Source organism: Myxocyprinus asiaticus, chromosome 23 (assembly GCF_019703515.2).
Source record: "Myxocyprinus asiaticus isolate MX2 ecotype Aquarium Trade chromosome 23, UBuf_Myxa_2, whole genome shotgun sequence".
Lineage (NCBI taxonomy): Eukaryota > Metazoa > Chordata > Actinopteri > Cypriniformes > Catostomidae > Myxocyprinus > Myxocyprinus asiaticus.
This window is the reverse complement of record NC_059366.1, coordinates 34,862,501-34,877,843: the sequence shown is the minus strand read 5'-3', so window position 1 is coordinate 34,877,843 and position 15,343 is coordinate 34,862,501. Positions and strand designations below refer to the sequence as shown.

The following is a 15,343-nucleotide window of genomic DNA, read 5'->3' as shown; positions in this document are numbered from 1 at the left end:
TTTGAAGCAGACATTACTGATTAAAGGAGACATCCTTGACCACATCGGTACATTGGACTTTGTTCTCAGAGTTATCTATGGCTGTTGATTTAACGCGTTAATTAATTGTGATTAATTATATAAATAATGCATTAAAAAAATGTTCACAATTAATAATGTCCCTGGACCATATTAAGGAATATTCCTACAATCGGAATACCACCTGTTTTCTGCAGGGGGCAGTAAGTGAATCTCCAGCTGTTTAGGCAACGTGCAGCTGTACTGAAAACAAACCGCACTTGACACTAGTGACAGCACAAGATGAGAATGCGTTCTTGTGTTCAAACAAATGGACGAATGCTGTGATCTCAAGACCTGTTTTCCTTAGTTTCAAACTATGTTTATCTTGACACAGCGACCTAAAAACGCAGTGTTTATGATGCGATGCAACCAAAGTGAGATGCTCCAAAACTGTCCGTCTGATGCCTGTGTACATTGACACGTCCTAAAAAAGTCCTTATTATAAATCTATTTTGGAAAGATAGACGAATTCAGTGGCAAAATGGATTACTGTGGACTATAGGCCAATGATAGGCTTATGTTCATTAATATGGAAATAAATAATATATTGACTTACAAAGGCACTTTTGTAAGTGTATTGTCTTATAAAAAGCATTTTAATTTTAATCTGAATTGTTATATTTATAATGTATATAATATTTATAATTATTTAATCATTATATATTGAGGGCTTTTCTCAGCAAATATTTATACATGCAATTAAATCAGTTAATTGGCATCTCATCTAATCAATTCGATAAAAAAAAATTAATCGATTGACAGCCCTATTTATATCCAATTTCTGATAAACCCACCCCAAAACATGATGTAAAAAACAATTGGGTTTGGTCATTTCACATGGCAGTCAGACAGCCCCTTCCTGTTTAAGTGGGAGGGTTTTGGCTAGAACAAGCTGCGATGTGAACCAGGTATCATGGCAATAATCAAAAGTCTGGCTAGTTTTATTTTTTCAGGGAATGGTAACAAGAACAGATCAAGAGAGCTCTTACCTTGCAAGTTCCTCCATTCAAACACTGACCCTGGCAGTCATTTATGTCTGAAAATTTGAGATTTATCTGTATTTAGAAGCCATAAACATGCTTAAAACACTCTGCAGATAGGACTCCATGCAAGCAAATGAAGAGATGATTCCTTTGATTTAAATAACCACTAATAAAATCCAATGACATAGCAGATGAAAGAAATTGAGCTGTTATACTCACTTGTATCACAGTTCTGACCCATCCAGCCAGGGAGACACTCGCAGAAATATCCACCAATAAGATTGTGGCATGACTTGGCATTCACGCAAGGCTTTTCTTCACATTCATTTGCATCTTTTGTAAAATATGTTTTTAACAGAGAACTAGTGAAAATGATGCACATGTTCTGGAAAAATACATTAAATTAAAAAGATTTTCAAATTTCTGATTGATTGACTAATCTCTCACCAATCAGACACATTTTGCCGGTCCAGTGAGGAGGGCAGGTGCATTTGAAGCCATTGACCAAATCCTGACAGGTACCTCCATGTTTGCATGGGTTGGGTGAACAGTCGTCCACATCTATGACACCAGACCAGGTTTGATACATTAAATGTTCTTGCTGGTTGTCTTGTGTTTTGTATTACTGAAAAAAATGTGATTGTGTGCCTTCTTACTGATATTGCAGGACGGGCCACTCCAGCCGACCTCACAGAGACACTCGTAACCCTGACTGGTTTCTTTGCACGTCCCTCCATTGGCACATGGGTTGGACAGACAGGCACGTTCCGCTGTGAATGAAACCACATTGTCTCACTCTTAGGCTTTCATTGCAAATGCATTTTTGCGTTCATCTGCACTGTTTTTCTATGTAAACAGTGAATTTATTTTAATTTTATTTTATTTATTTAATTTTTTTTGTACTGAGCAGACTGGCCGTTCTGCTTATGAGTTAGTTTAGTTTTCATCTTCCTGCTTAAGAATGAATGATTCCCCCTATAATCTGTAGAAGGAGAGGATTTCTTGACATTGTCCCAAAAGGCTGTCACCACCGTGAGGGCCTGAATCTTGATGAAGCCGGGCAGGGGGAGAGAATAATGGGGGGGGGGGGGTCCATCTGGCAGATATCATCACCAAAGCCATCTAACCACTGACTGTCAAAACAGAGGAGATCCACAGGCAGGACATATCATAACAGAGGATTAGCAGACCTGGGCGCCAATCCTGACACTGTAGACAGTTCAGGCAAGAGGTCTGACATCATTTGATCCCCTGTATTGTCTCTATGCCCTCACCTCTCTCTGCAGCTAAACTTGACAATATTAAAAGTGATAGTGCACCCAAAAAGGAAAATATGTCAATTTACTCACCCTCATGTTGTTCCTAACCTGTATAAGTTTCTTTTTTTCCATGGAACACAAAAGATGAAGTTCAGGCAGAATATTAGTCACCATTCACGTACATTGCATCTTATTTCCATGCAACAAAAGTGAATAATGATGAGACTGAACATTCTGCTTTACATCTCCTTTTTTGTACCACAGAAAAGGAAATGAAGTCATGTGGGTTTGGAACAGCATGAGGGAAGGTAAATTAGGACAGAAGTTTCATTTTTGGGTGAACTACCCCTTTACGAGTGGTATACAATGACATTGCTACAGTACCTCTCAATCTGACTTAATCTCAATAACAACAAAACTAAAGAATTGCACAATCGCTCTCAAGGGACTTGTGCCAACACAAACAAACAGAAAACAGTGCATTAAGCTCGCCAAAGTGTATACAACCAGTGAAGATTTATTAAAAGAGACAGTCAAATTTAGGCTGAACAGCTGCATCAAAATCGCTCTTTGTATTAACTTACAAAGAAGCTATCATTATGTTTAAGAGGGCCATAAACAGGGAAAGATGGTAAAAATTTGGTTGGTAATGCCACAAACTACAGTACACATGAAGTACTTCATAATGTTGTAAATCAATCAAACTTAACAAGAACCTAAAGCACCATGCCATTATTTTAATATTTACAATAACCTATTATATATATTGTGCCAGGAAAATGGCAAAAACAATTTTTTATTAATTCTTTACTAAGTGCACACTTGATGGAGTTACTTCTTTGAATCTGAAAACCAATAACAGAACAAACAACTGAAACTTTTTTCAAATTCTCAAGCATTAAAAAATGTCAAACCCCTCTTGTTGCCAAACAAAAATACACAGCCTAAACATAATTCAGAAACATTAAAATGCTATAAGACCAAATTCTGTGCCACTAGCGACACCAAACGGAGCTGCAATTTGTTTGTTTGAGCAGCCAAACTGGGTCGGACATAACAACATTGGCTCAACCAATGGCCTGAGTTTGGGGCGGGACTACTAGGCCACATTCACACAGTAGCAGAATATGGTTGTCAGACCTGTTTTGAGTGCTTAATACGGTTACGTTCAAACACAGGATGGTTATTTACGGGTGTGACATCCAGATTCTATAACCGAACTGACACCAGCAAATTTTCAGATCACACAACCGCATTCTCAGCAAACCTGTGCTATGTGAATGGAATCGTACTGGACAACTAGTTGTTAGTTACGTCATGTACAGTGAGAGACATGCTGCACTGTACACACGTGTGTCTCGTGTGTTTCATGTGGGGTTTTGTTAACTCACCGAGACAGAGAAATGAGGTGCAGGTCATCCCAAGATTCAGCTGCTGTCTTTCACCGGCTGCTCACGGGCCCGAGCCGTGCGACACAAAAGCTGCGCCCGGTTAAAAAGCATTCAAAGCCGCTCTCGGTTAATTATGATCTGATGGATGACCTCGCACCTCGATTGGACTCATTTATTTAATAATGCAGCGGCAATTGTTATAAGACATGCCGGTGTTATGGACATCGCCATATTTTAGTCACTGTCACTATGGTTACAGCTGTTAGAATACAGTTGTGACTTCAGTTGTTCATACAGACAGCATTCAAACTGCTACTGTACACTGTTGTATGAATGGGACATTTAAAGACTCACACCTGTAAGTAAATACGGTTGTCAATCCCAAACACAGACTGTGTGAACCCCTGATTGAGCAAACAATGGTAAAATGGAGGGAGTGTTTGAAACGGTTTGGTTCCACTAGTGGTGTAGAAATGACTCACTTCACCTATAAAATGGCAGGTGTAAAGCCAATATAATGTGACAAAGATTCTGGAAAACTGCAATAGAAAGCACAATACTGACATTAAACCCATCTATACTCCATAGATGAACCGACTCACCTCTTTCACAGTTGATGCCCGAGTAGCCATCCGCACAAGAGCACTGGTACTTGTCGGGCCCTGTATTGCTACATGTTCCTCCATTCAGACAAGGCTGGTGAGTTCCACAGTAGTTCAGATCTGAGAGGTAAGAACATTCAGTATTATCATTGTGTTAGGAAGCAAAAACACAGAACAAACAAAAGTTTGCTTACCTTTATCACAGAGTTGTCCACCCCAATTAGTGTCACAAAGGCACTGCCATGGTTCCACACAAGTTCCATGGACACAGCCAGGATGAGGGATGCACTTGTCGCAGTACAAACCCTGCCAGCCATACAGACACCTGTAAGAGTTTGAAAGAGAAATACATACTAAGACCTGGTTTTTCATCCAAAAAGACTACTAAAAATGACTGTATATGCCACCAAATGCCAGTATATACAGTGGTACATTATTAAGTGGGCACTTAAGCTTTACTTATAAATGTAAAAATTCCATTGCATAGATAACAAAATATGAAAGTGGCATCTGCACACAAATGCTGCTAGAGCGTTTCTCGTTTACTTCACTTTTCTGAGCTGTTTTTTGAATTACTTTTTACCAGCTGGTCCCAAGGTTTTTTTTTGTGGATTGGTTACAAAAAAATCAAGTGAAATTTACCAACACGTCCCTTGAAAAAAGTTTGTCTTTCCAATTCTCCTATTTCTCAAGAGGTGTCAGGACATTGTTGTGCTGTTATAACTGCAATACTACACCGAAATAGTGTGTAATGGCTTTTTAAATAATAATTTGCCATCATTTTCTGCAAAGTATATTTCAAAACTTAGATACAGTTTTATTGTTTCCACTGAAGTGTTACCCTTTTTATAAACTGCGTTATAAAACCCCGCTACAGTCCACTAGGGACAGGAACCACTGTCAAGTTCTCTGATTATTTAATGCCAAGCCATGCAAACAACAAACACCAGCTTTAAAACTCCACTGTGTCTTTTAAAAAGACTAACATTAGTTTGTGGCAGGACACTCTGTCTCAATAAAAGCAGAGCGGCTTGGCCCCAAAACTGTTCTAACCATCTGAGTGAGGAGGGGGGGAGGGGTAGTTGCAGACTGCATCATTTCCAATGTATTTATGACGGGTTCTTTTGCATTCTCACTTTTGTTCCCATGCAGCAGCTCTCCGCCCAAGGCATGAAATAAAGAGATCCAACACTCCGGCCACAGGATATCTCAAAGCCTGTAATTAAAAGCCATTTCTCCAGAAAGGCTCAGTGGTAGCTCTTCCCTGCACTTCTCCCTTAAAATGGCTGTAATTAAACAGTGTTTCTCTGAGCACAGGCGATAACCTGCTTTTTAAAAAAAGGACTCTGATGAGATAGCAAGTCACTTGAGCACTTGGCCATGGGAAAACAGACTGCCCTCCGGGAAAAAAAAAAAACCAATTAGCCTGAGGCGGCAGTTCAGCTGTTAAAATAAACATGATGGTTGGGGAAACGTCTCTCTGTGATTAAAGGCAACTATTCTTAAAAGTGCATAAAGATTTCACTAAGAAATGTTCACAAAACATCAGCGGTCAGCAATTTGCTCAGCTTTCAGTTCTACTTGGAAAACTGTTGAATGATATTATACCAGAAATATGAGTTCTGTTCCAAAACATAGTGAGCTGCCTCATTGCCTTATACGTTCTGGGATTAGGAGCCGTTCACACGAATGCATTTTATGTCCATCTGTGCACATTTTCTATAGTTTTTCTATGTAAATAAGCACTAGATGGATGTCTCTGGCTGATGCACTGCATCCAGCTGTTTTTCAGCTTCTTGCGCAGGAGCGCCACATTTTTTTAGACCCCATGTTATGTAAAAAAAGGACATCAACTTTAAAAAAAATGCCTCGAGACACTTACGTTCTTTTAAATGCACTGTGCTGCCTCTAGCTTATTTGAACAGCCCCTAAAGGGCAGTCACACTAGGCTTTAAGCACACTATTTTTTTTTTCAAACAACAACAAACCAGGATATGATGTCACGTGGGATAAATAATATAAATAATATAATATAAATAATAATAAGTACATAATACATTGCAAATAACAAATAATTGGATATTAAAAATGTTCAAATATATTGTCTACTCACTTTCCTGCAACAATTAAACATGCAACTTTAAAACATGTACTCTTTGTATTGAGCCAAGAGGTCAGCATGTGACGTTTCGAACTTCTATTGGTCACGCGTCCTCTCGACGTACAAGTTCATGGTTCAGAGTTCACCAAGCTTGAACTTTGGTACACAGCATAGTATGAAATGTCTTCACATGAGCTTGTGTTTCTGGTGTCCCGAATTCGGATGCGTTTGAATGGGAGTGAATGGAGCGCGAAGTGTAGTGTGACCGCCCCTTTTGTCCACGTCCACACTAGAGGTCGACCGATAACTAAAGTGGTGGAAAAGGCCGATAACCAATTATTCGTCCGAAAGTTTTTCAAATAGATTTATAACGTCAAAAATCTTATTCTTATTCTTTCCTTACTAAGACGGGCACAGACAAAGAGTCCTAAATGAATAAAATACCAGATGCAATTTATTGTTCTACCAAAATCCCCAAAATAACCAGAAAAAAATCAAGATTTGGTGCATAATGCTGAACTTTTAAGTATAAACAAGCCCAAAACACACCAAGGACTCTTATTTTGAAATGACGAAATGATGAAAAAACTATCAGCAACTAACGCAATAGATTTTTGCCGATAACGATAGTTCCAAAAAGCAACTATCGGCACCAATTAATCGGTAAAACCGATATTTCGGTCTACCTCTAGTCCACACTAATAGGTTTTCGGTTGAAAACACAATGATTTTGCAAGGTTTACGCCTCTCATCCACACTGGAATGCTGTTTTCCTCTAACAACAACAGAAACTTTTGGAAACACTCTCTAGTAACGCATACTTTTTCGAGTTTTCAACCTATTTTGTGTGGACTAAGGCTGTTCCAAGCCTCTAAGGCAGCAACAATTACGCTGTCTTCAAAAGTTTCATCCACACTAATATGTTTTTTTTTGAAAATGCATACATTTTGCTGTTTACACCTCATCCACACTAGAACCGCTTTTGAACTACATCGAAAAAATCTGTGGTTTCAAATGTAAACAGATTTGTGTGGACATAGCCTAAGATTACATTTTTGGCCAAATACTAAGGTAACATCCACACTAATCTAACTTCTGTTTTAAGTTTCCTAATATCATAATTTTCCAAAGTGTGCGGTAATAGAGTCTCAGTTTTCGGTGGAGTTAAAAGGCCATTCTAGCGTGGATGAGAGGCGTAAGCATAACAAAAATCAATGAATTTTCAAATAAAAACATACAGTATTAGTGTGGACATGGCCTTTGAAGTCAGCAAAATTGTTGCTGCCTTCCTTTTAGAACAGCCTTAGTGTCAAGGAGCCTTCAAATGCCATCTCCGTAGGTAGCTCACTAGGATTTGGAACAGATCGATGGATAAATCTGCATGGCTGAGAAACATTTTCACCCTGTAGGCCTTGATAGTTTCAACTTAGCACAGTTTGAGCTCTTGTTACAAACAGTTGCACAATTGCATGGTTATGTGTTCTGGCCAACTTTCAGTGAGCGATGAATAGGTAATGGGATATAATCATGCCAAATGTTACAAAGCTAAGCTGAGTTTTTAGTATACATTGAATTATGTAGACTTATAGTCTTGATCTTGTATACTTTCATAGTACAATGATGAGAATTAACAGAACTAACTAAAAGGAGTCATAAGCACAGACAAAATTTCACTAGCTGCTGACCATGTTCCAAGTGAGCATGCAAAAATCAAACAAAACAGTGACTTGCCCTAACCAATAGAAATTTAGTTTGTTGCGTAAGAAATTCAATATTCAGTAATTCAATGTACAGGTTCAAAGTATGTTATGGAAGCTGTTAACTTCGAAAGCCTCATTTAAACATTTGCTTCTATACATGTAGCAATCACACACATAACAAATGCCATTTCTTGAATTTCTCTTCTAAGACATACAGTTGAAGTCAGAAGTTTACATACACCTTAGCCAAATACATTTAAACTCAGTTTTTCACAATTCCTGACATTTAATCATAGAAAACATTCCCTGTCTTAGGTCAGTTATTATCACTACTTTATTTTAAGAATGTGAAATGTCAGAATAATAGTAGAGAGAATGATTTATTTCAGCTTTTATTTCTTTCATCACATTCCTAGTGGGTCAGAAGTTTACATGCACTTTGTTAGTATTTGGTAGCATTGCCTTTAAATTGTTTAACTTGGATCAAACGTTTTGGGTAGCCTTCCACAAGCTTCTCACAATAAGTTGCTGGAATTTTGGCCCATTCCTCCAGACAGAACTGGTGTAACTGTGTCAGGTTTGTAGGACTCCTTGCTTGCACATGCTTTCTCAGTTCTGCCCACATATTTTCTATCAGATTGAGGTAAGGGCTTTGTGATGGCCACTCCAATACCTTGACTTTGTTGTCCTTAAGCTATTTTGCCACAAATTTGGAGGTATGCTTGGGGTCACTGTCCATTTGGAAGACCCATTTACGACCGAGCTTTAACTTCCTGGCTGATGTCTTGAGATGTTGCTTTAATATATCCACATAATATTCCTTCCTCATGATGCCATCTATTTTGTAAAGTGCACCAGTCCCTCCTGCAGCAAAGCACCCCCACAACATGATGCTGCCTCCCCATGCTTCATGGTTGGGATGATGTTCTTCCTTACCCTTTTTCCGTTAAACATAATGATGGGCATTATTGCCAAACAGTTCAATTTTAGTTTAAACAGACCAGAGGACATTTCTGCAAAAAGTAAGATATTTGTCCCCATGTGCACTTGCAAACTGTAGTTTGGCTTTTTTATGGTAGTTTTGGAGCAGTGGCTTCTTCCTTGCTGAGCAGCCTTTCAGGTTATGTCAATATAGGACTCATTTTACTGTGGATATAGATACTTGTCTACCTGTTTCCTCCAGCATCTTCACAAGGTCCTTTGCTGTTGTTCTGGGATTGATTTGCACTTTTTGCACCAAACTACGTTCATCTCTAGGAGACCGAATGCGTCTCCTTCCTGAGCAGAATGATGGCTGCGTGATCCCATGGTGTTTATACTTGCGTACTATTGTTTGTACAGATGAACATGGTACCTTCAGGCATTTGGAAATTGCTCCTAAGGATGAACCAGACTTGTGAAGGTCCACAATATATTTCTGAGGTCTTGGCTGATTTCTTTTGATTTTCCCATGATGTCAAGCAGAGGCACTGAGTTTGAAGGTATGCCTTAAAATACATCCACAGGTTCACCTCCAATTGACTCCAATTAGCCTATCAGAAGCTAAATTAGGCTTGACATCATTTTCTGGAATTTTCCAAGCTGCTTAAAGGCACAGTTAACTTAGTGTATGTAAACTTCTGACCCACTGGAATTGTGATATAATCAATTCAAAAGTGAAGCAATCTGTCTGTAAGCAATTTTTGGAAAAATTACTCATGTCATGCACAAAGTAGATGTCCTAAACGACTTGCCAAAACTATAGTTTGCTAATATGAAATCTGTGGAGTGCTTAAAAAATGAGTTTTAATGACTTCAACCTAAGTGTATGTAAACTTCTAACTTCAACTGTAACTCCAAGAAAATGTCTGCTGGTTAGTGCACATGTGGCTATGAAACAAAAAGAAACTGCTAAATTGCTTTAATTCTGTTTATTCTCTGGGAAAACAACACAATAGCTGTAGACTAAAACCACTGTGTTATTTTATTACATATTAAACTACCCAGTTAGTTTATGAATTTGCATCCATGTGTATCTGTGTTTTTTATGCAGCACATGGGAGAAATGACTGAACTACAACTGTATGAACACAAACACACAAACACACATATGAGATATGCATCTCATTCTCTTCCCCTGGTGGCCAAATTCATACACCATTAGTAAAACAAACAGTGCATTTTAAAACCCCAATTAAAGGCAGACAGATTACTGTTTACGGATAAGGACTCTACATCTTTCCAGACGAAAACCCCCCCAGCTATAAATAGCTTTGTTCTTCAGTTGTCTCCAAATCATGGCCTCAGTGACACAGTCTAATTGGGAGCACCATCTTGGAATTGACTGAATATTTTTTATTTAAGTGGATGTCAGTAATTGTGCTTTTCGTTGTCTGTGGGCCAGAAACAGAGCTTGAGCTATCAGAGCCTGGCAGGACAAGCTGGAGAAGGCACTCTAACAAAATTTAACCATGAGCCATTCTCCGTGGTCAGAGCTTGAATGGTTGCATCTTCCACCCTTTAGCGATGCATGACCAACATGTAAGACTAAAGGAAAAAATAATACCCACTGGCAGCCAGCACCCATGACATCACTAACCAATACATAAATTACCAGTCAAAACTTTAAACACATTTGACTGAATTGATGTTTCTCATGTTTTGATGTAAAGGCTTATACTTAAATACTTGCAATTAGTTTTGCACACCAATATAAATTGTGCCGACATTTGAAATTCTTCACTAAATTAAAATATACTTTTTTTTTTTTTTTTTGGGATGAGTTGGACCAGAAAGTGAAGAAAAAGCTGCCAACAAATGCCAAGCATACATGGGAACTCCTTCAATACTGTTTAAAAAGCATCCCAGATGGATACCTCATGAAGTTGATTGAAAAAATACCCAGAATGTGCAGAGCTACAATCTAGGCAAAGGGTGGCTACTTAAAAGAAGCTAAGATTTAACATTTTTGGTAACTACATAATTCCTATACTTCCAATTGAGTTATTTCATAGTTTTGAAAAAATAATCAAGAATGAGTTGGTGTGTCCAAACTTTTGACTGGTAGTGTACCTCAAATTACCTCAAAGACTAAATTAAGGATGAAGAAGAATATTCTAAATGACTCACTTGCAGCCCCCTGGTCGCTTACAAGACCCGTGTTCGGTGCTGCAGCCTTGTCTGCAGATAGCTGGGAAAAAGAGAAAGGGAAAGAAATAACAAGAGTGAGATTGGTCACACTATGGGCCCCACTGTCCCCTGCTCACCCATGACAACATTTTGGGAATGTACAGGGCAGGAATCTTTCAAACCCCTGGCCTGCCAACTGAATCCCACTCTAATTTGAGGCCTGTTGTCAAGCTTTGAGTGCTGCGCTCTCCATTCACGCCTCACGCCTTGCAAAATGGCATCTTATATCAGACTACCTTCACCCAAATATGCAAATACCATCATCATTTACTTTTCATTTTTCGGTGACTACTCCTTTAAGAAAGTAGGGTGACTTTAAAATGCCTCTATGCAAAAAGGAATCAAGAATTTTTGTCAAATGTCAGTGAAGACATGACAGTGACAAAGTCTACTTGCTCACCTGTATTGCAGTCAGGGCCGGTCCATCCTTCCAGACAAGTCTTGTTGCCGTTTTGGTCACAGTTATAATGTCCAAAGAACTCGTCGCGTGGTCGGCAGAACTTGTTGCATCCAAAGCCGTAGTAGTGTTCATCACAGGTTACCCGGATCTGGTATTCAAACTGGGCGATGGGGCCGTTATAGGTCAGCCTCTGCCATTGTCGATTTGGGTTGATCATACCAGAGTGGTATGCTTTCTCGATGAGCTTTCCAGCCAAACCTGAACAGTTAGTGTGTCACAGTCAGAAAGGGCTCAAAACAACAATGCCACACTTTACTTAGAGAGCGTAAGGTTAACCGTGAATCTTCAATGTCTCTGTATCTGTCTGCTTACAGATTTAAAATTTTGCTGGCCTTAAATGGCCCCTCATGTCTATAGCTGAAGAGAGCCACATTCACTTTATTAAGGGGTAGTTCACCCAAAAATTAAAGTTCTTGAATCATTTATGAACTCTCGTGTTGTTCCAAACCCATTTTTCTTTGTGGAACACAAAATGATTTAATTATAGTAGAATATAGTAGAAATCCTTTTTTGGAGCTTGATAGCCCCTGATCCCCATTCACTTTCATTGTGTGGAAGAGAGCAGCTTGGACATCCTGCTGAACTTCTCCTTTAGTGTTGCACAGAGGGAAAGATAAATCATAAGAGTTTGGAACAACAGGTGAGTGAATAATGAAAGAATTTTCAATTTGGGTGTACTATTCCTTTTTATTACAGTCTGCAAACAAGTAATCTCATTGGCAGCCAGCACTCATTACATCACTGACTAGTCTCTCGCTGTCTGTCTGTGATTCAGATTCATTCAGACCACTGAAATACTCTCTCCCCTTTCTCCATTTCCCTATCTCTATCTCCATGCCAAGGGGTAAATTAAGCGTAATAACAGTCAAATGTAGCATCTGGGAGACTCTAATAAGCTTTCCAATGAATGCAAAAACTCTCCTACCCAGTCAACTGACCTGTATTCCCTTCTCTCACTCTGGCCAATGTTATATCCCCCTCCAATATCCCAATCAAACACAAACCCACCCACAAAATTCATCCTCAAATTCTTCTACTCCCAAATGTGCTTTATCTATCTGTAACAGATGCTGCGGTAGGCCGACAGCTCATGTCTTTCGCCATCTCATTCTTGGATCTGACTATGAAAGCAGACTACGTGAAGTGTCTATTCCTCTCTTTCTCATAAACACAAGCTTTTATCTTTAAGGGATGTGCAAACTACATATTTTCTAACCAGACAAATAAGTGGGTTGCCCGAATGACTATCAGATGAGATCTTTCGTTCAAAAACATCTATACAGTGCGCAACAAAATGGAATAGAATGCAGGGGTCTTGAGAAGTGTTTTTTTAAAGTTTGAATATTAACTTGACATAGAATCTTAAAAACACAATGCTTGTGGCGGGACGCACAAAAAACAGTGCTAGACCAAGTGGAAAAAAATGTCCATCTGAATGAGTATTGCTGTACACATGGTAAACTACACTTGGATTACTCTAAAGATGCAACAAACTGAACGACTAGTTGACTAATTAGTCTTAAGAAAGCTCTAATTTTAACTCTGTAAAATTAGGCTGGTTAGGCGGGTTAACCAAACCCCAAACAGATACGTTCTTCGGGGGCGTTTACGTAATATGCGTTCTTATGTTTAAAAACAGCTTGATGGAGCACAGCAGAATCAAAAAGAATTTAGGGGAGTTGAGACGTGTTTTTTAAAGTTGGACCATTTTTTAAATTGACACAGGATCTTAAAAATACAACGCTCGTGACAGGACGCTGATCAAACATTGCAAGACACAATGCAATGGCAAAATATGTCCATCTGAAAGTGTACAGCTATAGAGATGGTAAATTTAATTTAAATTAATTTAAAGGCGCAATTTACCAAGAGGGTTTTAATGTGCAATCTGCCTAACAGCTTAAGCACAGCACACTGTTAGCATGATAATTAACACGCAAAAATTGGTAGATTTAGCTACTCTTGTCCTATGAGGAGGAAGGTAGATTGAAAAGAGATGATATTATGGCACCCAGGCAGGTCTATAGTTCATGGGACTCTGGAATGCAGAGGGCTGTTGTGGCATTTCACTTGTGGCCAGAGCCAAGTGTCATGTCTTTACTACCTGCAGCCTGATCCACTTCACTGTGGGGTGAGGAAGTCACATTAAACTGTCAGAAGAGCCTCTACTCTATCAGGAAAAATGCTATGGTAGATAGCTAGTGAAAAACAAATAACATTTCCTATTTTCTACAGTACTTTTTGAAGAGTTATTGAAACAAAAACTGCCAATTTATGAAAGTAACAAAATAAGTTTTACAAGATTTACAAGAGCTTGGACTAAATCTGCATGTGATTATGCAGATATTTTACAATATTTATAAAAACTAACATTGTTACAATATCCTCTTTAAACAAAGCAAATTCACAGATGTAGGCGAGCCTGATTTGGCTGAGGATTTGGGTATTTCCACACAGATTCTAAGCTCTTTCTAAAGCTTAACAGTTTACATATTAAGTTTTAGAAAAGACAACTAAACTAAAGTCTAAAATGACTGGCTCTAGCATTAGAAACAAAGAGCATTTGTAGTTTATGACCACGTTTCCAAACAGGTGAGACATCACTGTTTACACCTGGTCGCTTAAATGTGTCTCCTGTGACCACTTGTGATCGGATTTGGAGGGGAGGGACTCTGTTTTATGATGGCATATATCAATCACTATGTCTGTGTTTTACTGCATGATAATAAACTGCAAAAAAATGTCATAAAAGACAAAGAAAGCATGCAAAAAATGGCATGCTATTTCTCCCAGATGCAGCTGAAATTTAATCTAAGCACAAAAGCAACATTTCGAGCAGAATTGTTCGTTATTTTAGTGGATTACCTGTATTAACATGAGCTGGAAATTCTTCTCATAAGTCCATGCATGTTGATTTTAGACACACTGAAGAAGATCTGTGAAGTTCTCGTGTTTGTGTTTGTATCCGCTTTTTTACATTTTCCGATCTGCCTTTTTTCTTCTTCTTTTAAACCGCTTGTAAATGACAACGTTTAAACTCTTGTTTTAGCACAGCAGTTGATTGATAGGTGAGGGGTGGCGCTTTGCTGCTGCTGGGATGCATTCAGGACGGATTAGCATTTACACCTCAAATGCAATGCGGTCATATGCATTTTTGACCACATTTGTATGTGGTTTTTGTGATCCAATCACAAAACGTTTTAGACCCTGTTTAGACCTCTATTTAATGCTGACCACTTGTGATCGGATTACCAAAAACGCATCTTAATACCAAGCAATAAAGTGGCTAAACCCAATTTAATCGTAAACACAGCTGAACCCACTCGAGTTATTCAAATGAACTGCACCAGAATCAGTGTAGTGTCTAAATGGGATTGTTTCTGGAGTGTTAAGCCCTGTTGAGGTGTAAGACGAGAGAGGTTATAGCAAACATAACCTTGTGCATGAGCTATGCACCGTGACAGAAAGGCCGTGAGACTCTGACTGCTAACACCTGCCATTAGTCATCAGGTATTCGGAAACATTTTCATAAGTGTGAGGCCCCCTCAACACAGTGTTTCTGTAATCCCCTCACACACACATCCTCTTTTTCCCTTCCCTGTTGTCACACACACCTGTC

At 38.8% G+C, this 15,343-nt stretch overlaps 1 protein-coding gene across 1 annotated transcript in view; it reads right to left on the bottom strand.

The window, feature by feature from the left end:
- The window catches only part of jag1b (jagged canonical Notch ligand 1b), a 42,609-nt gene that overhangs the window by 16,968 nt on the left and 10,298 nt on the right, over nucleotides 1-15,343 (bottom strand). The window contains exons 4-11 of the mRNA XM_051651949.1: nucleotides 11,665-11,922; nucleotides 11,205-11,265; nucleotides 4,490-4,620; nucleotides 4,296-4,415; nucleotides 1,700-1,813; nucleotides 1,491-1,604; nucleotides 1,263-1,376; nucleotides 1,050-1,096 (exon numbers count right to left, since the gene is read on the bottom strand). Coding sequence (XP_051507909.1) covers nucleotides 1,050-1,096; nucleotides 1,263-1,376; nucleotides 1,491-1,604; nucleotides 1,700-1,813; nucleotides 4,296-4,415; nucleotides 4,490-4,620; nucleotides 11,205-11,265; nucleotides 11,665-11,922 — 959 coding nt within the window. The remainder of the gene's footprint in view (nucleotides 1-1,049; nucleotides 1,097-1,262; nucleotides 1,377-1,490; nucleotides 1,605-1,699; nucleotides 1,814-4,295; nucleotides 4,416-4,489; nucleotides 4,621-11,204; nucleotides 11,266-11,664; nucleotides 11,923-15,343) is intronic.